At 39.7% G+C, this 25566-nt stretch overlaps 1 protein-coding gene across 1 annotated transcript in view; it reads right to left on the reverse strand.

Moving 5' to 3' along the window:
• The window catches only part of DGKI (diacylglycerol kinase iota), a 428861-nt gene that overhangs the window by 229513 nt on the left and 173782 nt on the right, over nt 1-25566 (reverse strand). Inside the window, 3 exon segments of the mRNA XM_049094866.1 lie at nt 7874-7939; nt 15930-15986; nt 17326-17400. Coding sequence (XP_048950823.1) covers nt 7874-7939; nt 15930-15986; nt 17326-17400 — 198 coding nt within the window.

Below are 25566 nucleotides of genomic sequence, written 5' to 3' on the forward strand. Positions count from 1 at the left end.
TCTGTATCTAAAGTATCTAAAGCTTTGCTGTCTCTTTTTCTTCTGCAGTCTAGGGCATATACCAAATGGCCCTCAGTTCTACAGCTTTGGCTTAAACCAGAAACGAAGGGCTTTACTTGAAACAAACAAATGATTTTACTGTTTATGTATTTTACTGAGGTTTGAATAAGGGGATCTCCTGACCACCGCCTGATTCTCTGTTTGACTTTGTTTTATCCAACAGTATTGTTGATACTGCTCTTGCCTCCAAAACTTTAAACAACAAAAACAAAATAAACCTCTACATATCCACTCCCATGTCCAAGATTCACAAAGTATTGCAAAAGGCAAACCCAAGGGAATTATAAGACTAAGTCAATATTTATCTCAAAACAGAGAACTTGAAGCATTTTTGCTCAAGTACTTTCTATAATTTTTGACAAATGTCTAGTTTTATACATTTTATATTTAATATCTAAAATCTTCAAAAAAAATAAAATAAAATAAAATAAAATCTTCATCAGATGCAAGTTCATTACTTCTAGAAAATAAAAATGAAATTCTAAAATAAACTGCTATACCACTCTTATAAACTTATCCAATGGAATACAAATACCACAGTGATTCAATACAATGAAAAAGGAAATGCTATCAATCAGAGCAGAACCTCGCTAAAGATCTCAAACTGGTTGTGCTGTTTCAGTATGAATGCTTTTAACCAGCTTAGGCTCACAAACAACCATGACATTTGAGCACCACCAGCTGAAGCTGATAAATAACTAAGACCTCTGAATGACCTCAGAGTAGACCCACACCAACCTAATTGAAAACATGTTTTTAGCCAATGAAAAATGGTACTTGTATGACCTTTGAGCGACCCAGGCACAGACCCACACCAATCTAATCTAAACAATCTAAAACCTTTTTCCTGACTAATAAAAAAAAATTACACTTGTTTTAACCAACTATCTAGAGACTCATGGACTAATTCTGCCCTATGCAGAGTACAACCTTTAGTCTTTAACAAAACCACCATAAACCAATCCGTTTCCTACAATATACAACTTGTTGACTTTTTCCCCTCAGCAAACTATTTAGTCCAGTCTTTTTACTGGTATGTGTACTCTTGCCTGACAATGTGAATCAGTAGATACTGGGCTATTTTTATAATATGTCTTTTTCCTTGGTCCTCCAATGGTGAAAATTTAGTAGTATTGATATACATGCTCACCCTTATGGTTAGTGCAGCTTTATAATAGCCAAGATATGGAAGCAGCCTAAGTGTCTACCAATGGATAGATAAAGAAGATGTACACATACACACACACATACACACACACACAATTACTCAACCATGAGAAGGAACTCAGCCATAAAAAAGAACATGGAATATTACTCAGCCATAAAAAAAAAATGAGAAATTGACACTGGGATAACATGGATGGACCTAGAGGGTATTATGCTAAGTGAAATAAGTCAGAGAATGACGAGTACTGTATCATTTCACTTTCTGGGGAATCTAAAAAACAAAACAAATGAACAAAGAACAGAAAGAGACTCATAAATACTGAGAACTGGTAGTTGCCCAAGGACAGGGGTGTGCGTGGGTGGGTGGATGGGCAAAACAGGTAAAGGAGAGTGGAAGGTACAGGCTTCCAGTTACAGAATAAATAAGTCACAGAAATAATAAGCATAGCATAGGGAACAGAATCAACGGTTTGTAATAGCATTGTATGGTAACAGATGGCAATTATGCTTGTGATCATAGGATAGCATACACACTTGTCAAATCACTATGTTGTACACCTGAAACTAATATAACATGTCAACCGTACTTCAAGGAAACAAAAAGTACAGAAAAAAATGGCAGCATTAATTTTCTAGTTTATGCAGCATTACAGTTTATTTACTCATAGAAAATCTAATTTACCTGAACTTCCTAAATTTCCTCTACTGATTTTACTAGGCTTATTTGTAGGAATAAAGCTAAATTTGTAGCAATAGTCAAGATTTTCAAAATGTAAACCTATGTGGTCATCTAAAATGAATTATAACAAATGATGTCTTTATGAATGGAAAGCAATGTTTTTATGGCTTCTTACAGCACTGCAAATTATGAATCTAGTGACTTTATTAGAATTATCTTATATTCTTATCTATTGGGTTTAATTAAAATACACTTTGCAGTATTAATTAAAGGCTCTGAAAATTTATTAATGCCCTTATTGTCGATAATATGCTCTTGCTCTAAAGTAATCACTGACTTACACACAGATTGACACTTTATTATTTTTCAATAAAACATTCTGCATCCTTCCATTCTAATGTTGCCAGTAATTACAATGCATTAATCAGTGCAAATCAGTCTTATTATCCTCACAGTTTCTGTTTTTGCCATTAATTTATCTGAAGGCTCTTGTCATAAACTACAGATCATAAATTGAGGAAGCACAATTTAGGGCACAGTCATCTTAGTAAAGTTAACACTGCTACCATGAACTTGTCAGGCTGTTTGAAGAGTCTAAGACTTGATTTACAGAACTTAGTCATTTCAAAGACAGATGACTTCATTGAAACAGCTTAACCTAGGACCTTGCAATTAAGAAATAATTAGAATTAAGCCTATAACAATGGCTACTGATTTACATTTAATTTACATGTCAACTATTTTTAACTGTGACATTTATATTTCATAGTTTTATGACTATCCTTATTCTAGGACAAAAACGTCTTATACAGATACTGGGAGTTATACTCAATATGGCCAAAACTGTATATAAAACATTACCTGTTGGGTTTATATCTTTGTCCTAAAATACCAGGGAAGTTCTTTACATGAAAGTATTTTCCTAATGATACAACCAGCTACAATTATGGTAATGATCATCCATGAAAATTAATTTCATCTGATTGTCTCATAATTGATACTTACCAATAAAACTATAACACTGATAATATTCACCAAGCAGGTTGTTTTGTTTAAAAACAACTTTTCCCAAAGATAGGATTGATGTTACTACAGTTACCAAATAAAAATGATTGCAGCTTTTCTGAGAAGCCATATAATCTATAATCTTGCTGACAGTATGACATTCCAGGAGATAATTGGCTGTACTTTTACCCTTAACTAATGGAGGAAAATGCTCTTCTGCTGGCAGAACTAACGATGCTTTCTTTCTGGGCAAACTTAAGCTATTTTGCTGTAACAGCCCCAGACAGCTGAGAAAGAGAGTTAGAAAATTTGCCAAAATTAGTTAGATTGTGTCCCTCCTGGTTTCATGAATTTATGTCAGAGTAGCATCACCATAAAATGTATGCCTTTAGAGAAAGAAAGGATTCTGCTGCCTAGAAATAGCTTTGACTTCATTTTAAGGGTTTGATAGTCCACTGATGGATTTTCTAGCTATGCCTAATAGAGCCACTATTTCTGTGAGATTTTGATTGTCTCTTCCTCTATCACAGCAATTCTGACTTTCCTGCTGTACTTAATGAGGACTATTTTTTGTTCCAGTTTTCAAACACCATCTCATGTTACATTACACTTCCTGATAGTACTTCAAATGACCTAATAACTTTTCACATCAATGTGCCCGGCCAGGGAGGTATATGGGCATTAAGAAAGAACAGGTTTCATCTCAAAAGATCTAGCTGTAGGACATAACCAGTATTTACCAGCTGGAATGGGAAAGTGTATATGGGATGGCATCTGAGGGTTCAGAATAAAAGGGGATAGGACTTTAAGCTGGATAAAGACGTCTCTCAATGTGGGAGCACTCCTCTACAATAGAGCATTTAACACATTATCAGGAACCCCAGAAGATGATGCTAATATTCAATGGCATTCTGAAAACTTGAATAAAGAGGGTTTAAAGTGAAGTAGAAATGCCAGGATTGCTATGATAGAGGAAGTTGTGAAAATTTCACAGAAATAGGCATGATAGAATTGTTATATTAAGTACAGCTGGAAAATCCACTAGTGGACTCTGTTCTGCAAGAGGAGGTAAAGGATACTCCCCTTACAAAAGCAACAAAAGCTGGTAAGAAGAATACCATCATTGCTGAGAAGCTCTCCTCTGTAGATTAGGTCTGATGATAGGAAATGCCTTATAGAATGAGCATTCTGACAGCAACAAGGGCTATGGAATCCCAAAATAATAGGACCACATGGCAGCAATTAGCCATTGAAGCAAGGTGGGTACAATCACAGCAAGATTGAAGTTGAAGCCAAGGGGGCTTGACCTACAAAGAGCTATCAAATGGTTAATACAGCAATAACTCCCTAGAGGCAAGATGGAGTACAGATAAAACGGGTATTGTTCAATCTAACAATCACAAGAAATCAGGAATGGAGAATCAAGAGATATGAAGACCAATGCTCCCACAGGTCATAATCTTTTGCCTCATTTCTGGACTTAAGCCAGTTTTCAAAGATAAAACTCACTGATTAGAGACAGCAAGTCTACCAGAGAAAAATCCTGCAACATCATAGTAGGGGTCTATGGCAACATTTCCTCAGCCTCTAAAAGAGGATATAGACATTTACTTGGGTAGTCATACACTGGGGAGGCAGAAATATCCAAACATTCTGAAGACTACTGGACAAGAGTCCAAGTTGATCTGTATACCCAAGGTCCTGGGTATGAAGCAACATCTTGGTGCCCTTTTAGAGTAGGGACATACGAAGTCCAATTAAAATAAAGTCCTGGGGATCCCTGGGTGGCTCAGCGGTTTAGCGCCTGCCTTTGGCCTGGGTGCGATCCTGGAGTTCCGGGATCGAGTCCCATATCAGGCTTCCGGCATGGAGCCTGCTTCTCCCTCCTCCTGTGTCTCTGCCTCTCTCTCTCTCTCTCTCTACTAAATAAATAAACAAATCTTTAAAAAAAAAAAAAAAGTCCTGGGCCAGGACCGGTTCACAGAGAGTCTACTAGCCTCACAAATCCACCAGAATTAATTTTCCTGCTCCCTAATTGTGTAATTGGAGTAAACATATCTGGTATATTCAGCAGAACTCCAGTTATTGGTTTCTTGGCCTGTTATGCAAGAGCTGGCATAGGGAGGCCTCAAGCCCCAGTGAAACCATAAACCACTCTCCCTGTCATATCTAAATCAAAACCAATGTCACATTCTCAATTAGGTGATATTAAACGATTAATTTTAAAGTTATGGTAATAGTATTGTGTTTATGTTTTTAAAAATTATTACCTGTTTACATGCCACCCATACAGACTACAGGAAGCCATGGTGGTAGTCCCTAAAATATTGCCATTTAATGAGCTCCTACAAAACCAGACATTATACTGGAGATAATTCTGGACTACCACAAATTCAACCCAGTGTATCTAAAAGCAGGGATCTTCTGATCTTGAGTATATGACATATGGCCATTGATTTGGCAAATGAATTATTTTCCATCCCTTTCTGAAAAGAGAATCAAAAACTGTTTACATTCACTTGGTAGAGTTAACAGGGCTTTTAACTCCTCTGAATCCTATCCAAATGTAGTGCAAAGGGACCTGAGCCATATGAACATTCTGCAGACCACTTGGTTCACTCTATCAATGACATTGTGTCGAAATGGGTGTCAAGAAATGGCAAGTACGTTGGAGGTTTTAATGAGACAGAGGGTGGGGAAATAAATACTATGAAAAAAACCAGGATGCCTGGGTGGCTCAGTGGTTGAGTGTCTGCCTTCAGCTCAGGGTGTGATCTGGGATTTCTGGGATCAAGTCCCACATCAGGCTCTCTCCGGGGAGTCTGCTTCTCCCACAGCCTGTGTCTCTGCCTCTCCCTCTCTCTCTCTGTGTCCTCTAATCCAGAGTACAAACCAGGATCCAAAGAAAGATTATTTACCATCTGGTGAGACACACAGGTGCAAGATCATCCCATCCTATAACTCCTAGAGTCTCTGAGAAGTCATAAGCAGCTGGATTATACACAGGGGATGAATATAGTAATATATTATTATGGGAACATTATGTGAAGAGTTGGGATCACTGACTTCCCAGCTAATAGCCATAAGCACTCCAAGACTGCTGCCTGAGAACAGAGGAAGCAAAGGAGACATGGTCACAGCATCCCAGGGTACAGGGAGTCCAGTTTCCCCATTTGGTTGACCAAGCCAGTGGAAGACAAGGCCAGAAAAGGGAGCATGATGTGACTGACACAAGGGGATACCTGAACCAAAATATAATGTTTATTGATTTTTTTTAATCAAATTCTTCCAACTCTATTATGGCTTGAAAGTTATTGGGGGTGGTGCCAGCTACTAGGCTATCCAGTGAAGATATGTTTGCAAGGCAAAGAGCTTCTTCATCCAGATCCTTCCTACTATTCACATATCTAACCTCAAAGTTGGCTGTGCCTGAATACCTACCTGTTTCTTCTCTCGTCTTTCTTTCTTTCTCTTTCTCCTTTCTTTCTTTCTTTTTCTTTCTTTCTTTCTTTCTTTCTTTCTTTCTTTCTTTCTTTCTTTCTTTCTTTCTTTCTTTCTTTTTCTTTCTTTCAGGAAAGTTGTAGATAGTCTACAGTCTACTATGTAAGATAAAGCCTACAAGCCCCAAGGCAACCCCAGAAAGAGTAGGGTAGATGGACCCAATGAAGGAAGGTCATGTAAGAGTAGAGGACTTCTTCCTAACCATGTAAAAGGTCAAATAAAAACCATTCTACTCTCCCTTCCTCCTCATCTTCCTTTTACTTTCTTCCCCTTTCAACCTATTTCATGTGTTCTTTTTATAAGCTAGAAAGGAACAAACTAAAAGTCACTGTGAACTGAGGAGATAACGCCAGTTATAATGGAGGGCAATACCCTTGAAGTAAAGACAAGTAGCCTTCCAAAGAAAAACTTGGTATTTGAAGCTACAGTATGATATTTTCTTTCCAGCACCGGTCAAAACAGTAAAATTTGTGAAACTTTTTCCAATTCTCACTCACCCTCAACACTCCTACCTCAGATAGCCAGTATTTCCTTGCAGCCCTCTTTTGTCAAAAATGCTATGCTGGTCAGCTCATCCCAGTGCTTGATCAAAAAAAGTCATGTGAATAAATAAACAAATTGGGAATTAATTGATGAAGAATATATATACTCCCAAGTTATCCTGCTTTACCAAATCAAAACTGCCCTTTACTGAACCCAGCTTACTATTGATTACCAAAAAAAATCTTTGTAGTATGTCTTACTGTCAGTTTAACCTTCCCAGAGGGTCCTTTTACTCCTAAGGCAGACCTTTCTTTGTACAATAAAAAAAGCCATAACCCAAATCTCTTGAAGTCAATAACTTGTGGAATCTATGGAGTTTTATAGCATGTGGCCATGGGACCTACCCTCTCCCCCACCGTCTTTTGCCCAGTGGCCCTGTACACCAAGAGGCCTTTCACCAGTCACACAGGGAGAGTAGACATAAACAGCCACAAAGTGAAGAGGCTATCTCTTTCCAGGAACTGGATAATGGCCTAAGAGAGCAACACATTTCTTGTTTCTGTGTTGCCTTCCTGGGTTGAGTTCTGCCCAAACACAATAATGTGTCAACAAAAGTAGTGCTACTCACTGATTTTCTGCTGAGCAAGGAATATGGCAGGCTAGGAGTCCTCAGGAGGGGGTTTTAACAAAATAGGAAGTTTTTTGTTTTTTTTTTTTAACCATTGACCATGAAATTCACTGTACAAGTGTGTCCATCTCCCTTAAAACGTGCCAATACCTGTATTAAGACCCCTGCCTCTTGCAGGGAGTTCTACAACTCAAACACCTCTTAAGAAAAGGGACCTGGAGAAATAAGGCCTTTCAGAAAGGAAGAGACGTACTGAGCACTGGATTCGGGTGAGAGGACTCATCTACCTCGGGTGCTTATGAAGGCCTGGGTAGCCTCCTGTGATGGCCATGAGGTGCTGGGCCCCTTACCTTACCACACTGCTTACATTTTCCCTCCTGCCGACGCCTGTGCACCCAGTGATGACGCACAAAGTTCTGTGGGAAAACAAAATTAAATGAGTATGTTTAGATTGGCAAACCTCATTATTAGTTTTTTAAATGTTAAGCATATAGATTCCCATAAACCAAAACCTAAGCCCATATCAGCACAAAACCAAATATGTGTGTGTGTGTATGATTGGTTTAACAATAAACATGAATCCACTTAGAAAACTGAACCTACTCCCATGCCCAGCCACCTTCCATATTTATAGAAACCATTCATTGTGTCCTCCTGCCATGTCTTCCTCATGGCCACAACATTGCACTCTTACTCTGCTTCCTTCCTAGTAAAAGGCTATGCTGATGTGGGAAATAACAGAAATATCCTCAGAGAGGTAAGAAGATGAGGGAGATAAGATGAAGCAATAATATCCATTTTTAAAAACAAATATGTATCAGGACACCTAGGTGGCTCAGTGATTGAGCATCTGCCTTCTAGTCAGGTCGTGATCCTATGGTCCTGGGATGGAGTCCTGCATCGGGACTTCTCCCTCTGCCTGTGTCTCTGTCTGTCTCGCTGTGTCTCTCATGAATAAATAAAATAAAAATCTTTTAAAAACTTATAAAAACAAATATGTCTTTAATGCTTTATATATGCCAGGCAGGCACTGCACCTAACATCCATGCTAGACAGAGCTTCAAGAAACTGAGTTCTCAGAAAGAAACAGACCTCCTCATTCAGGACATACAGGATGAGAATTTTTCACTAGCTAAAGTGAAGGGAAAGAAAAGCTGAAGGAGAAAGATGACAGAGGCAAGAGATGTGGCCCCATCGTGACATGATGTTTGTGCAATGACATTATGCTTAAACTGTCATTGGGTTCTAGAAACTAGATCTGCTTTAAAGTCTATTCTCATCTTTGAGAATTGGCCTTCCCAAATAGACAATCACTTCTAGGCCAGGAGTTCAGTAGCCCCATTACTATTGCTGTTAGGATATATTATAGGAGAGAAAGTTGTCTTCAGGCCCTATGGCAGAAATAAACTTACATATAACTCGTCCTTCTTAGACCAATATACAGAAATTATCTCCTTTTTTTTTTCTTGCCTTTTTCTGAGAAAACACTTGACCTGACACTAACATGTCTATCATTGGGCTACAACCCATATTTCTCCCTTTAAAAGGCCCTTAAATGTATATTCAGTCACTCAGCAAATACTCACTAGATGTGTACTACCTGCTAGGCATCGTTTTAGGTATACAAGTATATAGGAAATAGATCCGTGTTGAGGAAAAAGAAAAAGTTCTATCAACACATGAAAGTGAGAGTAACAAAGGCACCTGTAACAGACATAAGCATCAGTTCTACAATGCCACCTCTGTTTCTCTTTATAATGTCAAATTGATTCAAGTTATAGATCCTGAAGGAATAATGTATTTTAACTATAATAAGATATAAATAATTAGTCGAATTTTTTGTCTGGCTTTTCCCACTGAGGCAGTTTAATAAAACAGGGACACAATTCTTATATTGTTCTTAGAAAAAAGCTAATAATAATATTTTTGAATACTAACTTGTGTCAGGCACTTTTTAAAATGCTTTAAATGTAATAATGATTTCAATTTTCATGAGAATTTATATGAGTAGAGGTGCTATTCAGTCAGTACATACCAGAAAAATCCCATGAGTCATTAAAATACTGAAACATTCCTATACTGGTTGATAAATTAGTTTAGTGCCCTGACCATCCCGTGGCTCCTCCCTAACTACCAGAGCACCCCCACCTCACCTCACCCCCTCAATATTGGAAACCATTTCTACCCTTATTATTAACAAAAATGTTAATTTTTGGCATAACAGGTCTCTGGGATTCTGTTCCAATGAGCTGTCTTTTGAAAACAAACCACATTGCCTGAGCAATGCCATTGGGTTCCCCTAGCCCCCTAGAAGACTAGGCTATGCCCAACTGATGGTGGCTCTCTGTGCAAGTTTAAATATCATACAATGTTGGGTCCCCTACCTGGTTGTGGCTTTCAGAACAGTGGCAGCAAGTCAGGAAACCACCCAGTAATCAGTGTCCATACCACTTACAGGGAATGAAATTGCTGGACCCTGTACCTCTCTACTTCACAGGTGAGGCTGATCATTTCAGCTTTCCATCCACTCAAGTGATGAGAACTCTAGCCCACTGCCTGCTTAAGAACAGGGCTGGAGAGGACTGGGCCAGCTGCCAACAGTACTATATCTCAGTTTACAACATTGTAGGGCACGTTATCAGAGGGTGTTGCTTGAATTATTATTATCATGCTCCTTTTAGAGATTGTAAAACTAAGTTATGGAGCAGTTACTTCAAATGTAAGGTTCAGAGCAAGGATTCAAACCCAGGCAGGCTGGCAACGGAGCCTATGCTCTTAACCACTATGCTGCTATGCCATTCCTCTGCTCTGAAAGCTCAGGATCAAGCACCTTCAATAAATGATATCAATGACAGTCAATAGTAGAAATATTGAATGCACAGGAGTGTCACACAATACCATAAGAGAAAAATTTACTGTAATTGCTGTTAGTTTAGCAGAAGCTGTGGGAAAATGAACAATATCATTGATGATAAGGGAAATTCTCTGCTTATGGAGATTATAAATCACCTAATGACTATCAATTTAAGGAGGGAAATGTTGGACGAATTTGATGCAACTGTTTATGAAATCTGGGTTGAATCATGGGGTTATTTAGCTAGTGACAGCTCTAATCAAAAGATTAAACCAACAATTTCCAGAAATCAACAATTATTTAGAAATTATAAGACTGACTTAATGAATCATTTCTTTTGCAACATGTGTCATTTGGTAAGCAGATTTATAATACCACGTAGTTTAATCTGTTTAGGGAATAAAAGGGAACAGTTTTAAATTGTTTATTTAAATATTAACATATGACTCAGGAAGTTGTTAAATATTTTTAATATCATTCTTCCTAGAAATTGGGTCACAGATTAAGGCACAGCTAAAGTAAGTGAAACAAAAGGAGGACTCCTTGAGAAAAAACTGAGTAACTGTCTACCATCTGTAGCTCTGATTTGACAGGTCAAGGATCCTTCTATGAATAGATCTTCTTAGGCCTAACATAAATGCTTTCTATTGCTGCTTTAACACAGTTTGGACAAACATCCAATAAATATGTGTTGAGTAGAATGGAATTCTGAACCTAACCTTTTGATGACCAAATCATATAGTTACCATATAGTTATGGATCAATTGCCGTATTAATCGGGGGAAGAGCCCAGTTTCTATGGAATCACTGCTGTTTTCTGATCCTTATTCCCAAGCAATTTCATTTTTCACCATCTTTCCTTTTGATTATTATTCACATCTCCTAAATTATGGAGTAGAAATTAGACTTGAAATCCTTACACTGAAAATGTGAGTGTTGACATACTGCTGTTAAGATAGCAAAGCAAGGCTTCTAACCCCATGACATCTTTTTATTGCTTGTCAATAATCTGTGAATTATTCATACACTATCTTCAAGTACTGGGCAAAGAAATAGCTATTACTTATGGGTGTTAAAATCTGAGTGATACATTAATTCAGGGTTTATATTCAGTATTGTTAGCAGACATTCATAACATACTTGCTCACTTATTTTCAAACACTAAGTTCAATTCCTAACATTATTCATAGAAAGCTTGAAAGAATCTTGAAATTACAACCTAATCTACATAGCATATGGCTAAGAAAACTGAGGTCCAGAAAGATTTCGCCTAGAGGAGTCCAACCAACATTCATTAACAAACTTCCACGTGTCAGACATTCCACAAAGTGTAAGGTACAGCAATGAACAGTCCCTGCTCTAGGTCTTTGCACTTGAGATAGGACAAAGTGGAAAAGTAGTAGAGTTATGATTTGAACTCAGGCCAAACTATTTCTAAGGTGACTGTTCTTCCATTGACATTCGGTAAATTACCTGAGGTCTCTTAATTAAGAATCTCCAGTGAGTCATAGCCTACCATGAGTTTCATCTTCAAACTGTCCTCTTAGAACAAGAGTTCTTAGGCATTGAGGGAGAAAGTAACTCCTTTATCAATGCTTTCAGTCAACGGACAGTCAACAGATCACATCCTCTACATCCTGGTACAGTGAGTTTGGGACAAATTCCATGAGTGACCTCAGGGGGACAACAAACAAGCAGAGGAGTACTACCCATAGATAATTATGACATACAAGGTGCTCTAAAGGGGCAGAACAAGGTGCTTTGATAAAGAACACTGTGTAACCTATTCGGAGGAAGTAACCTGTTCTAGAGAGGTAGGCTGGGGCAAGACTACGCAGGGCTTAGTCTTCCAGAGACAACTCATGCAGAGACAACTCATGTAGAGACAAAGAGTTGGGTTATACTCTAAGTGCTATGAAAACTAGTGGAGCATTTTAAGTTAAAAAAAAAAAATTACAGGATTGGATTTCTGTTTTAAAGATCTCTCTTCAATCCCAATGGATTAAAGGGAAAAATTAAGGAATCATGAAGAAGCTATTGCCATAGTCAAAAGACATCATGATGTCTTAGTCTAGGGTGCTAACAGAAATGAAATAAGTAGATGATTTGAAATATATTTTATAAATAAAATTGTTAGGGTTGGCAAATGAATTAGATGTGTTGAATACATCAGAGAAGGAATCCATGATCTCCCAGTCTTTTTGACTGAGGAGCTGGATCAATAGCTATCTCATTTTCTGATGTGCAAAAAATTTGAAAAAAAAAAAGATTTTATGGTGATGTTCATAAAGAGTTTAGTTTTAATGTGTTATGTTTGAGATGGCCATGATACATTCAAGGGACATGTCAAATGGAATTCCAAGAAGTGTGGACCAGAACGTAAATTTAGGAGTTGTCAGCTCAGATGTGATTTTTAAAGCCATGAAATTGGATGAGATCTCCCAACAAGAGTGCACTGAGGGAAAATATGGCCAAGTACCAAGCCCAGAGGATTACATAGGAATTGGGAGGAGTGAACAATGAGTGGGAAGGACACTCCAAAGAAACAAGGGGGGGAAAAAAAAAACAAAGAAACAAGGGGAAAATTAGGAAAGAGGTCATGACAGGAGAGAAATATAAGAATGGTGGAATAATGGTTGAATAATGGTTGAATAATTTGAATATATTTGAAAGAATAAATATGCAAAGAACAGACAACATCTAATGGATTTGGTAACTGGGAGATTCTGGCAACATTGAAAAAAAGCAACTTCAGTGAATGGATAGAGTGGGAACCAGATGAGAACAGGTTAAAATGACTAGGTAGTGATATAATGAAAACAATGATATAGACAACACTTTCTGGATGTTTAGAAGTGAATGCAAAACTGAGAATCAAACAGCAGTTAAGATACTGATGGTTAAGAAATATTTTTGTTTTATTTTTAAGATGGGAGATGTCAGAGCATGTTTACGGTGATGGAAATAACCTAGAGGACTGGTGGAGAATGGAAGAAATATCAAGTCCTTGTTACAAAGACAAGAGCAGGTGTTCAAAAACACTTGTGGAGGAGGGTCTGGCTTCACAGAAGACAAGTGATACCACTACTAAAAACTAAAAAAAAATATAAAACCCCTTGCATTAGAAAATAGTACCTATAAACACAATCTAGAGAGAAAGAGAGAAATGAAAGGACAGGGAGCTAAACGTAGACATATGGATCCTGGGTTGGAAAGTCATTCAGTTCATCTTAAAAACACAAAACTATTCCTTCTACTGTCCTATAGGAATTTTTCCCTTCACTAGAACTCTGAGTTCTCTTCTGGCCAATGCTATTGTGCACTTGGATGGCATTGAGGGTACCCACAAGCCTATCACTCTTTTGCACTTTCCTCACCCTATATATGGCCTGTCACCTTCCTGTTGCTGACATAATGGCCAAATACAGTGGGAGAAGACAAGTGAAAGGGACAACTGTATTTCCCCGCTCCATAATCTCCACTCCCAAACTACCCTCCTCCCATGTTTTCTCCCAATCTTCTTGTATTTGTAACAGTAACAATAAGATCATTATTTTTTCAGTGTCTTCTTCATTATCATTAAGATGTCATTGACCCTCTCTGTACTCACACTTCTCTGTTCCTTTTCTACACATTCATCTATTCTCATAACTTTAATTACTATCTATATGTGCTAGTAATTCACAAATGTCTTACCTCTAACCCAATCTTCATAGGCTCCAAACTCATATACCCATTCAACTTTCTACTGGGCATCTCCAACTGAGGCTCAAGGACACTGCATGCTTGAAAATTCTACCTCTAAACTCATCACCTTACCTCTCCAACCCATCCTCAGATCAACTCATTTTCCAATGTTTCATTGGCTTTCCAGGCCAGAAGACTGGTTTACTCTGGGCTCTGCCATCTCCGTGTCCAGTATCCAATCAATATTACTCATAGTTCAGATCACCACTAGAGGAGCTCCTTAAATTCTCTCCATGCCTCCAATATGGCTGCTCTTGAACTGTATGGTATTCCCTCCACACTGTAGCCAGAATAATATATTTCATTTAAAATAGTTTAATGCCCCAGGGCACCTGGGTAACTCAGTTAGGGTTCTGACTCTTGATGTGGCTCAGGTCATGATCTTAGGGTTGTGAGATCAAGCCCTGCATCAGCAGGGAGTCTGCTTGGGATTCTCTCTTCCTCTCCTTCTGCCCCTCCCCCATCTCTCTCTCTCTCTCTAATAAATAAATAAATTTTAAAAAATAGTTAGTGTTCCACCTAAATTACCATGATGATAAAACAAACTTGTAGCACAGTGACAAGGACTTTTGTGTCCCAGCCCCTGCTTTATCCCTCAGATTTCACGTTTCTGTTATGTTCTTTCTCATCTTTGAGCTTGGAAGCATGTGCTCTTTCTGTCTAGGAGGCTGTTACCTCCTAACCACCCTCCCCCTACACACACCATCACTTAGATAACTCCTCTGGGTCTCAGTTTGCTTGCCACCTCTTCCCGGAAGCCCATTCTCCAGTGCCTTACCTCTCTTGCCTATTTATCAGTACACAGAGCTAGTTTGAGGAGTGCACCAGCTGGGAAGATTTCCAAGGGGCTACATCTGTATGTGGAATTGAAAATAATCTCATTGGGAATGTAAGTGAAATGGAGAAAGTATATTTTACAAAAATGACACATCGCACTTTCTCTTACGGAGAGCACCATATACAACGGTAACACTTAGGCACCTAAACAATTTTCTAAGAAGGATGGATTCTGTTCATTGCAGCCTGTTGGAGAGTGCAATCTGGGGCCTGGAGCTGGGCTATCCAGGATAGCACAGGAGGGCTGAGACCCTCTACCAACCGTCTCACCTTCTCTAACTTCTCCTCATGTGCTCAGTCTCCTCGAAAAGAGCTACACAAACAAATATGACCAAAGTGCAGCTCTCCTCCTGTCCTCCCGTCTGCTTACCACCAACAGAGCAACTGCTCTTCATTATGATTTCCTCTTTAGCTGTTTGTCTTCACAACTGGGCTGTGAGGTTAAGGACTAAGCACTGAATGTGGTTCTTCCATTTACCTACCTACCTACTGACTTAACAGGTAAAAACACTGCAGTTCAGAAAGATTAGGTACGATGTCTCAAATCACACAGCATCTAGACTGGTATAGAAATCAACCTGGCTCCCGTGTTCGTGGGAATACTCAATAACCATGCAGCCCCCTGAAGAGCTTCTACCCCCCTCAAAATTGAAAAATGGAATTAAAATGGACCAAAAGACAATAAAATTTTATTTACTTCTTACCTCTTCAAATTTATCACTGCCTCTCCACCTGCTCATGAAAACCTTAGTTCCCCAATGCATTTCATGAGAATAATAAAAGGCAATATACACATGCTGAAGAGACTGGGAGATTCTACTGATGGTATTTATTGATGTATTAACGAGAAACCCATATGGAATGGAGGGAGCTAGACTTTGGTATTTAATTACTGGTGAATATCTATCAATCCAGTAAGTCAATGGGAAATAAAGGTGGTATTTAAAGTCGAGCTCTGAAACACTCACTTCTCTTGGTGATCTTGAGCCCCCTTCTCGAAATGTTGGCTTACATCTGAAATTAATCTGTCATTTAAAAAGAAAAGTGTATTACATTAGGGATACGCATCAGACTAGATTGACTTACCTGAACAAATCAACAGCGACACATATTGAGACTACAAAAGCCCCAAAGAATAAGGAACACAGTTTAACACTTGAAATCATCACCCTACATAATCTATATAGATCCCAGATGATCCTCTATCTCTAATCCACGTCTCTTTATTCTCATTGATGAAATCAACATATCTTTAAACAATAATCCCCTTACACTATAAGTGTGAGAAAAAGATAAAGAGTAAAGAAAATATCTAAGGCAGCTGAAATCACCCAGTTATGTTTCAGATTTTAAAAGTAGGACAACATAAACTTGAGAAATATTTAATATGATGATGATGATTCACACACAGAAATTTTTCTTCAAGTCTTCAGTACTGCCTTTTTTTTAGATAGGCAGGTCTCCTGGTAATATGTGCATCTTCTTTAGTTACTTGATAAGGTGAAAGGAGTATAGAAATGAAAGAGGACATAAGTAAATGGGGTTGGAACAGCAAGAAGAAAAAAATATGTATATGTATACATATATGTATAAATGTTAGTAGTCCTCCCTACAAAATAGCAGCTAGCAATAATCGGTAACATGTTCATGAAAATAACGAATGTTTCAGGGGATGAAAATATTTCAACACGTTCACACATGGCAGCTCAAGAACATATAACACAGACACTCACAGGTGGAAAGAGAGGAGAGCAAGAGGCCAACAGACTACTCACAGCTGGAACCTCCCCTTTCCTGCAAATACCCAAATGGACCGCAGAATCTACTTCTTCCAGAGGCAAGACACCGGGGAGATGTTACTTCCATCCCACCCACACATTCATGCTGCCCCCCAAGAAAGGACAGAGAGCTGGCTTCTGGCCGGACTCTCTTCCTTGTAGCTACTTTAAGAAGAAGAAATTCACAAAGGTCAGACGAATCTAAACAATTATTTTTAAAGAGCTTATAGATTTTTTTTCTTTAAGAAAAAAAGATTCTATGGGTGGAAAATTCTATGGGTGAATAACAATTTTGTCACTGTAAAAAAAAAAAAAAATTGTGTGTACCAGGCTTTTCCCTCTAACCTCACCATTCCTCCTCCCAAGAAGCAACATAAAATGTTATCGAATTTACCTTCAGCAAACAATAGGGCGAATTAACCTTAAGCACTGCTTTTCCATTACTAATCTGGTAACAATGTTGGTATTTCAGGTTTTTTTAAAAGGGCATTGTTTCGAAAAAGTTGGCAATAGGAACTGACACCTGGTCTTAGAAGCCCAAACACTTGCAATGTAGCCCACGCTGCAGCAGGTGGTGCTGTCTCACCTTCTCTAGCTGTTCAATGCAGGCAGCGTGGACGACGATTTTACAGACCGCACACTTCCTCCTCAGGGCCGATTTCTACAACATTCAATTCAAAATACAAGAAGAAACATTAACAGTCTGTTCTGAAAAGTCCCTTGGCATTAAAGAGAATATACATAAAGAAGACAAACATAAGCAAATTTAAAACATCATCTGAAACATTTGATAATATGGCAAGCTTCAATCCCTCAACCCACCTCCTACCTCCGTATCTCGAGGACTTGGGGTGGGGGGGCTAGATTTTCTCTCCAAAATGTAATACTTATGATAGCTGCTATATATTGAGCATATAATATGGACCAGGCTCTTTCTTCTGTCATTTCTAAGTTTTATAACTGAACAACAGAAGCATTAGTATCCTCCTCTTTTGTAAGTTTCTTTTTTTTTCCTTAGTAGGTTTCTTTTTGTTTTTGTCTTTTTATATTTTTACTCTGCTAGTTAAGCAGCCCGACCAACATGCAGAATTAAATCTAAATTCAAAATAGGCATTCTTTAGTGACTGCCAGGAATCGACATTTCAAGGGGTCAATCACTTTAGGCTTCTATCCCAGGCACAAAATCTCTACTAAGCTACTTGGGTCTTTACCCAAATCTTCAGCAAAGTAATAAGAGCAGCCTAACACTTACACCTGGTAATACCAATAGGCAGTAATAACAGGAGCAGGAACAACTAACACAAATGTAGTTCTCAGTCACTCAGGCACTCAGAAGCACTTCATGAATAGTAACTCAGTTAACCTTCAACAACCCTAAGAAATAGGTAGTATTATTTTTAGGATTTTTTTTTTATTTAAAAAAAAAGGATTATTTTTTTATTTATTCATGAGAGACACAGAGAGGCAGAGATGCAGGCAGAGAGAGAAGCAGGCTCCCTACAGGGACTCTGATGTGGGACTTGATCCCAGGACTCTGGGATCATGACCTGAGCCAAAGGCAGATGCTGAACCACGGAGACACCCAGGTACCCCAATGGGTAGTATTTTTACTCCCATTTCATAGATGAGAAAGCTACAGCATAGTAAGTGATGCACATGAGGTTTCATAATTAGGATACTGCAGAGCCAGGGAGTCTGGCTCCGAGCTCATGCTTGTCTGCATTATACAGTTTGGCCTGACAGACAGTATAGTTTCAATGCACAATAAGAATACTTTTGAGGTGCATTTTTCCTCTAACAATAAAGAAAAAAAATGAGCAGTGGGGTGAGAGAGGAACAGGTGGTATCTCGATACTCCAATGTCCTGTAAAATCCAAGCTGGAAATGTTCAGGCCTCCCTACAAAGCACACGCTAAAAGGTAGGTCTGCATGAATAACTGGAGTTTGAGCACTGAAAGCAGCTTAATATAACAAAGCTAATCTGTGAAACAGTGAATCAAAGCATCCAAGTGTGAAAGGCCTGAGTCCTTATTCTCAGGAAAGGTGCTAGTATAGATTACTGGCAAACTGCTCTCTTTTGATGTGTGGTTTCCCCTGCTGAGATATAATTTTTGAGCCAAAAATTGAGGTATTGCTGCTACTGAAGAAAATTAGAAGGACTGCAAGCCACCCCCTCGGAAGGGGCAGGATCAGAAATGCAAGCAACTCTAGCCTGCTCTGTCCCAGATGGTTCCATGCGTTCAACATGGGGTTTGCATGGTGCTCTGTGCCTTCTACAAGGCACCCAGAACCCTGCAGCATCTCAACTTGCAGTCTAGACACCCACTGACTGAGGTTTAGTTACCTGCTTGTAGATGGCTCTCCTCTGCCTGAGGAAAGAACATGGTCTGGAACATTAAGTTTGACAATCAATTGATTTTGCAAAGAACAAAGGATAAGGGAAACCCAAGCATCTAGCTACATGACTGGAAAATCTCAGCTCTATTACTGAAAAGACAGGAGAGGGAGGAGGACGAGGGGGGGGAAGGGGAGCACAAACAGTGGTAGTGGTAGAAGCAGCAGCAGCACTCGAAGCAACAATAGGATTCTAGTTTGCAGAATGCCCATGAGCAAATTCATGTTTTTCTCCCCTCTCCTTCAGATCTTCTGGTACAGATCACTGATGCAGCACCACCTGCAGAGAATGCATGGGGCAACTGAGTCATATAGCCAATCAGAGTTGTAGTGAGGCTATGGAAACTGGAATTGATTCCAGCCTACTCATCATCCACAAAACCCCTGGTAGATTACACTGCAGACAAACAAAGCAACTCTCCTCACAGTAGGCACCACTGATGGGTTATGATTTTTAAGCACACTGGACAAGCCTCCCTCCTTATCAGTAATTCTTGCTTCAGTCTGGCTTTGCACCTGCAGAGCTCCAGGGACTCTGGGAGGCTCCTAAGAGGTCACTGAGGATTGTAGGAAGAGCACCAAGCAGGCACAGGGACCCAAGAACACTGGGTAAAACCAGAATATCTCTTCCTTTCCTTGTTTTCCGTACCAGGATTCTAAATCAGAATCTCTTTTGAGGGGTACCTGGGTGGCTCAGTTAGTTAAGCATCTGCCTTCAGCTCAGGTCACAATCTCAGAGTCCTGGGATCAATCCCCGCATCAGGCTCCGTGCTCAGTGGGAAGACTGCTTCTCCCTCTCCCTCTGCCTGCCCTCCCACTGCTTGTGTTGTCTCTCTCTCTCTCTGTCAAATAAAATCTAAAAAAAAAAAAAAAAAAAAAGGAAAGAAAGAAACAAAGAAAGAAAGAAAAGTTTTGGAATAAGGTATCTGGGCTAATAGTAAGAGTTTGAGAATCACAAGGTTCAGACAAGTTATCTCTCAGCTTTCTGGAACAGCATGTAAATATGTCAACATCATTCATAGAGTGTAATTCAAGTGCAATGTTCTCCAGATGATAATGTAGGAAATAAAATGCTGTAAGTTATAAAACCAACATTATTTAAACAATATTGAATCTTAAAAAACCCTCCAAAAATATAGACTTTCATGCCTCTAGAACCAGAATATATAGACCATAATCTAAATTTTTCTTCATAAACACTCTAACATGATGCATTTTACTATGAAGAACAGTTATTTTTGTTTTCTTTCTGACAGACTAGATATACTTTCAATGTTGTTGTGCCTGTCTTTTGTTGCCTTCTATTTCTTCAGTGACAGCTTCTAACAGTTAATAATCTAAAAAGTGGGTAAAATTCAACGTGGATCGAACTGGAGGGTATTATGCTGAGTGAAATGAGTCAGTCGGAGAAGGACAAACATTATATGTTCTCATTCATTTGGGGAATATAAATAATAGTGAAAGGGAATAGAAGGGAAGGGGGAAGAAATGGGTAGGAAATATCAGAAAGGGAGACAGAACATAAAGACTCCTAACTCTGGGAAATGAACTAGGGGTGGTGGAAGGGGAGGAGGGCGGGGGGTGGGGGTGACTCGGTGACGGGCACTGAGGGGGGCACTTGACGGGATGAGCACTGGGTGTTATTCTGTATGTTGGCAAATTGAACACCAATAAAAAATTTATTATAAATAAATAAATAAATAAATAAATAAATATAAAAAGTGGGTAATTGAGGCTTATGATCATATGCAAAATCAAGCAAATTCTGAATGAAGGGCTTTTTCAATAGTAATAAAACACATGGAATTTAGTTTCTCAAGTGACAAAAACTGTTCCAGTGAATCAGAAATTTTAACTCCTGACTTCTTGGCTTATGACTATATTTTGACTGGTCAAAGTTATTCAAAATAGCTAGATGATAAGCTTTTGGGCAGAAATTGCTCAAAACATACAGAATTTTTGTGCTAGGTTATTTTACAATTTTTAACTGCAAGATTTAAGCTAAATACAAAGTTAAAAGTGTCAGAATATAGACTTTATTTACATTTTCTTTAAAAAACCACTAAAAAAAAAAAAACAATCACTGAACTCTTATTTAAACCAATGCTTCACTCTTAAAAAGTGATGAATCAAAAAAGGTCATTAAGGGATCCCTGGGTGGCGCAGTGGTTTGGCGCCTGCCTTTGGCCCAGGGCACGATCCTGGAGACCCGGGATTGAATCCCATGTCTGGCTCCCGGTGCATGGAGCCTGCTTCTCCCTCTGCCTGTGTCTCTGCCTCTGTGTGTGTGTGTGTGTGTGACTATTATAAAAAAAAAAAAAAAAAAAGTCATTAATTCTACATATGTTTACAAATTAAAATTTTAAAAATTTAAAAACTCACTCTTTTCTATGAATTTAAAGGCTAATCAGACTTACTGCTTTGAATATCAAGTGATTTCAATGCTCTTACTAAGGATTTTCTGATTTTGTCAGTATTCAAAGAAAATATTAGGAGGAAATACTCGAGTCCTCAGAGCTGGCATGACAACCCCTTCTCAGTCTCCCTGTTTCAGAAGAACTTAGAGACCAAAGCCTGCTGCTGGCCAAATAGAGTTTGGACTTGCAGCATCTCTCCCCAGAGTTCCCAGGGTTGGGCTCACAGACTTAATGCAAGGAGTCACTACTTCCATCAGCTCTGTCTCTACAATGAGGCTACACTGATAAAAAGATGAATGGCCAGGGAGGGGTTCCTCTGGGCAGGAACCCAATCATACTGGGATCAGGGAAGGAGACAGAGGAGGCACTCTGGGGAAAAAGACTTAATGGAGCACAGAGTTGGAAAGAGGTGAGGGGATGGGGCCAAGGGAATGGGCATCAAGCTCTGCCTAGCAATCTTCTTCCCAGTGATTCCTTAGCCCCTTGGCTTACCCCAGATCCAAAGCATCAGGCTGAGGAACAGAAGCTAAGTGAGGGTTGAGAATTAGGTAAAGAGTAAAAAGAAAGCAAGGCAAGAAGAATTATATCCTCCCTTCTTGCTCCCTTTCAGACACAGAACTCAGTCTATGGGGTGCTTTGGTGGGAGGGGCCACCAGGAGAGGCAACAGAGCACAGGTAAGGCCATCTTTTCTTCCTCTCCAAGGAGAGAATGGAATGCTCAGTAAAGAGGAGGGAGGAAAGCTCCTAAGCCTTTGGAGTGTCAGGAATTCGGTGTCCTTTCAGTGGGGATTGCCTCTATGGGCAACGTGAACCAGAACACTGTTGCTGTGTAATCCAAGGTAAATGAAAACAAGAGTTCTTTGATTTATTTAAAAACCTAATTAGAAGAAAAGACAAGCATACTTGGCAAGTTCTGCTTCTCTGGGGATCCTGGGATGCAATCTGTAAATTGGTATTAGGAAAAATGAAGAATGACATTATCTGAAAGTTCCATTAATGTGATTTGAGGGCCAAGCACAGCCTCCAATGCCACTCATGTTGGCTCCTCTTTTCCTCAAACAGAATGCAGGACACTTCGGACAAACCAGGAGGGCAGCTATCTGAGGTCTCAGTGCACCCCTATTGTGGTTCTTCATTACATCAGTAAGTCTATGACAATAGGATTTCAAAATCCCAGACTGAGGAGCAAAAACACCACACATGTGGAGCAGTCTGTGGCTCAAGGGTAATCTCAAAGCTGTCTCCCAGGGTCTGCTACAAGATCTCACTCTGTGTTAAAGGGGTCAGCCTTCAGCCTAAGGATTGTTGGCCCATGTTGGAAGGTCAAGACCCTCATTTGCCAAAGTCCTATGTGTTTGTCCCCTGTGTCCTCTGGATAGACAAGGGCTCAAACCCCTCCGAGGGAGTCCCCCACCATCGACACCCTACATTCTAAATGCCAGATGTACCTCAAAATATCTGACAGAGAAAGGAACAGGAACAGGAGGTTGGGTGGAGGACTTATGTAAAAGAGAGTGCACAAAATTTGCTCATGCAATGCTCAAATACATATCAATACACCTAAACCTGCATGTGCCAGTCCTCTGGAACCATGATGGTCTGAAGTGTCCTGCATAAATTAATTTTCCATGTGGCAGAAACAGTGTTAACCACTGACTTTTCCAAAGCATATCTATAAACATTTAATCAAGAAATACGTTTAACCACCACTAAGAAGATAAGGCAATGCTAAGTGCAGTGCAGGAATTAAAGAGGAAGGAGCTTCTGTCCTTCCTAAGAAAAGCTGGCAAGCCACTTGAGGCAAGGAGGACTCAGCCGGGAGGGTGGGAGGAGGTCATTAACAGAGAAGGCCACACATGGCTAGATGCTAAATGACCAGCTCAGACAATGAGAGCCATTATTCAGAGGATGATAAAATCTCAGAGGCTGAGTCAGTAAGAAGGACCTAACAGAAAAACAAATGCTTGAATTGGGCCTTATAAAATGTATATATTTCAAAATTTGAGGACACTTCAGTAAAGAGCCTTTATGTAGCAGTCACTGATATCTCGTATAGGAATGGAGGCTGGCTTTGGCATGTTTCACGGGGTACAGAGTTGCTGGGCTCACAGGTGTCCACTGGTGCAAGTTCTTGGGTGCCAGGTTGAAACTTGGAAGTATGGAGACTTCTACGTGTGTTCCCGGCTGGAGGTTCAGATGGAATAAGGTGTCCCCAAGTTGAGGAGTAGGAGAAATGGCCATATTAAGAAGCCACAGGAGCTGTGTCATAAGGGGCTGCAAGACAAATGGCAAAGCAGGGCATCCCTGGGTGGCTCAGTGGTTTAGTGTCTGCCTTTGGCCCAGGGCATGATCCTGGAGTCCCAGGATCGAATCCCATGTCGGGCTCCCTGTAGGGAGCCTGCTTCTCCCCCTGCCTGTGTCTCTGCCTCTCTCTCTGTGTCTTTCATGAATAAATAAATAAAAATCTTTTTTAAAAAAATGGCAAAGCAGAACTATTCCCAAGAGGCCCCAGGGTTAAAAATTGTAGAGGTATAGGGGTGCCCGGGTGGCTCAGTTGGTTGAGCATCTGACTCTTGGTTTTGGCTCAGGTCATGAATTCAAGGTTGTGAGGCTGCACACTCAGTGGGGAGTCTGCTTCTTTCTCTCTCTTCCTCTGCCCCTCCCCACACTCATGTTCTCTAAATAAATTAAAAATAAAATTTTAAAAAATTGTAGGTTACAAAAAGTAGGAGATTCCTCAGACTCCTAAAATCCATCACCAAGTACACTACTGGATACATACCAAGAGCCTAGTAGACATTCTGGAAGGAAAGGAAAGAGGAAAGAAGAAAGATTTGTAGAGAAGGGCTTTCTCTCTTTCAAGCCCCCAAATCAGCCCCAATCTGGAGAACTGGTGGCTTTGAGATCATGAGACAAAACCTTCAGCAGGACAGAGGCATTCTCACAGTAGGCAACCCCCAAAGAGAAAATGCGGTACTTTAAAGGAAGAGAAGACCTCTCCACACAGAGGGAAGATAGGGTAGAGGCTTCGCAGTGATTACAGCAGCACCACCTTTGTGTCACAAATGAGATACCTTCTGCAGAGCCTTGGGGACACTGGATGGGATAGCTATTGGGCAGAGGACTGAGGTCTTACATAAGTGGGTAGAGTTAAGAACAAAAAGTCGGTGCTATTGCTGCTCTTGTTATACTACCTGTATGTACAGGCTAAATTGGAATCTGTACTTGGATGATGGTCATGGGGGTGGGGAGGAAACACGCTGGACAAAATTGGGGCCAGCAAGTAGGCCAGGCTTCCCAAATAGAAGTCCCGGTTAGGTGATGCAGATCAGGCCAGAACGGCAAATCCAAGACTACTCAAATCCTTAAATCTAGGCTGAGCAGTACAAATTTTAATCTAATATGCAATGGAACGCTGACAGAGTTGTTGAGACCAATGTGGCCAAAAATAACCATTTAATCTGGTGGCAAGATGTCGCACAATCTGAAAGCAAGAGGAAGAAAAAAGGAGATGGGACAAAGTAATTTATTAATTCAGTCAATCAGTAAATACCAAGCGTATAGTAGGTGCCGAGCTCTGGGGATACAGCAGTGAGCAAAGCATTAACAAAACATTTTTTTTTATCTCATGGAGATAACTTTATCCAAGAAGAGAGAGAAAATAAATATGATACATAAATATCATATGTTGGTAGATATAAGTGCTAAAGAGGAAAATTAAAGAGAGAACCAGAAATAAGAGAAAAAAAAACAAGAGTAGAAGGAAGCTGTAGTTGGCCAGGAAAGGTCTCAATGAGAAGATACATTCTGAGGAGCACCGGAAGGAAGTGTAGGAGTTCGCTTGCAGATGTCTGGGGGGAAAGCATTCAAGGCAAAGGGACCAACAGCAAGTGCAAAGCCCAGAGGCCTGAGGGCTTTGGGATGTTTAAAGAGTGACAGAAGGGCCTGAGTTGTCGAAGTAAATGAGGTAGAGATGAGGCCGGATAACAATGGCAAGGCCAGATCACAAGGGGTCT

The sequence above is a fragment of the Canis lupus genome, chromosome 16, assembly GCF_003254725.2.
Source record: "Canis lupus dingo isolate Sandy chromosome 16, ASM325472v2, whole genome shotgun sequence".
Classification (NCBI taxonomy): Eukaryota; Metazoa; Chordata; class Mammalia; order Carnivora; family Canidae; genus Canis; species Canis lupus.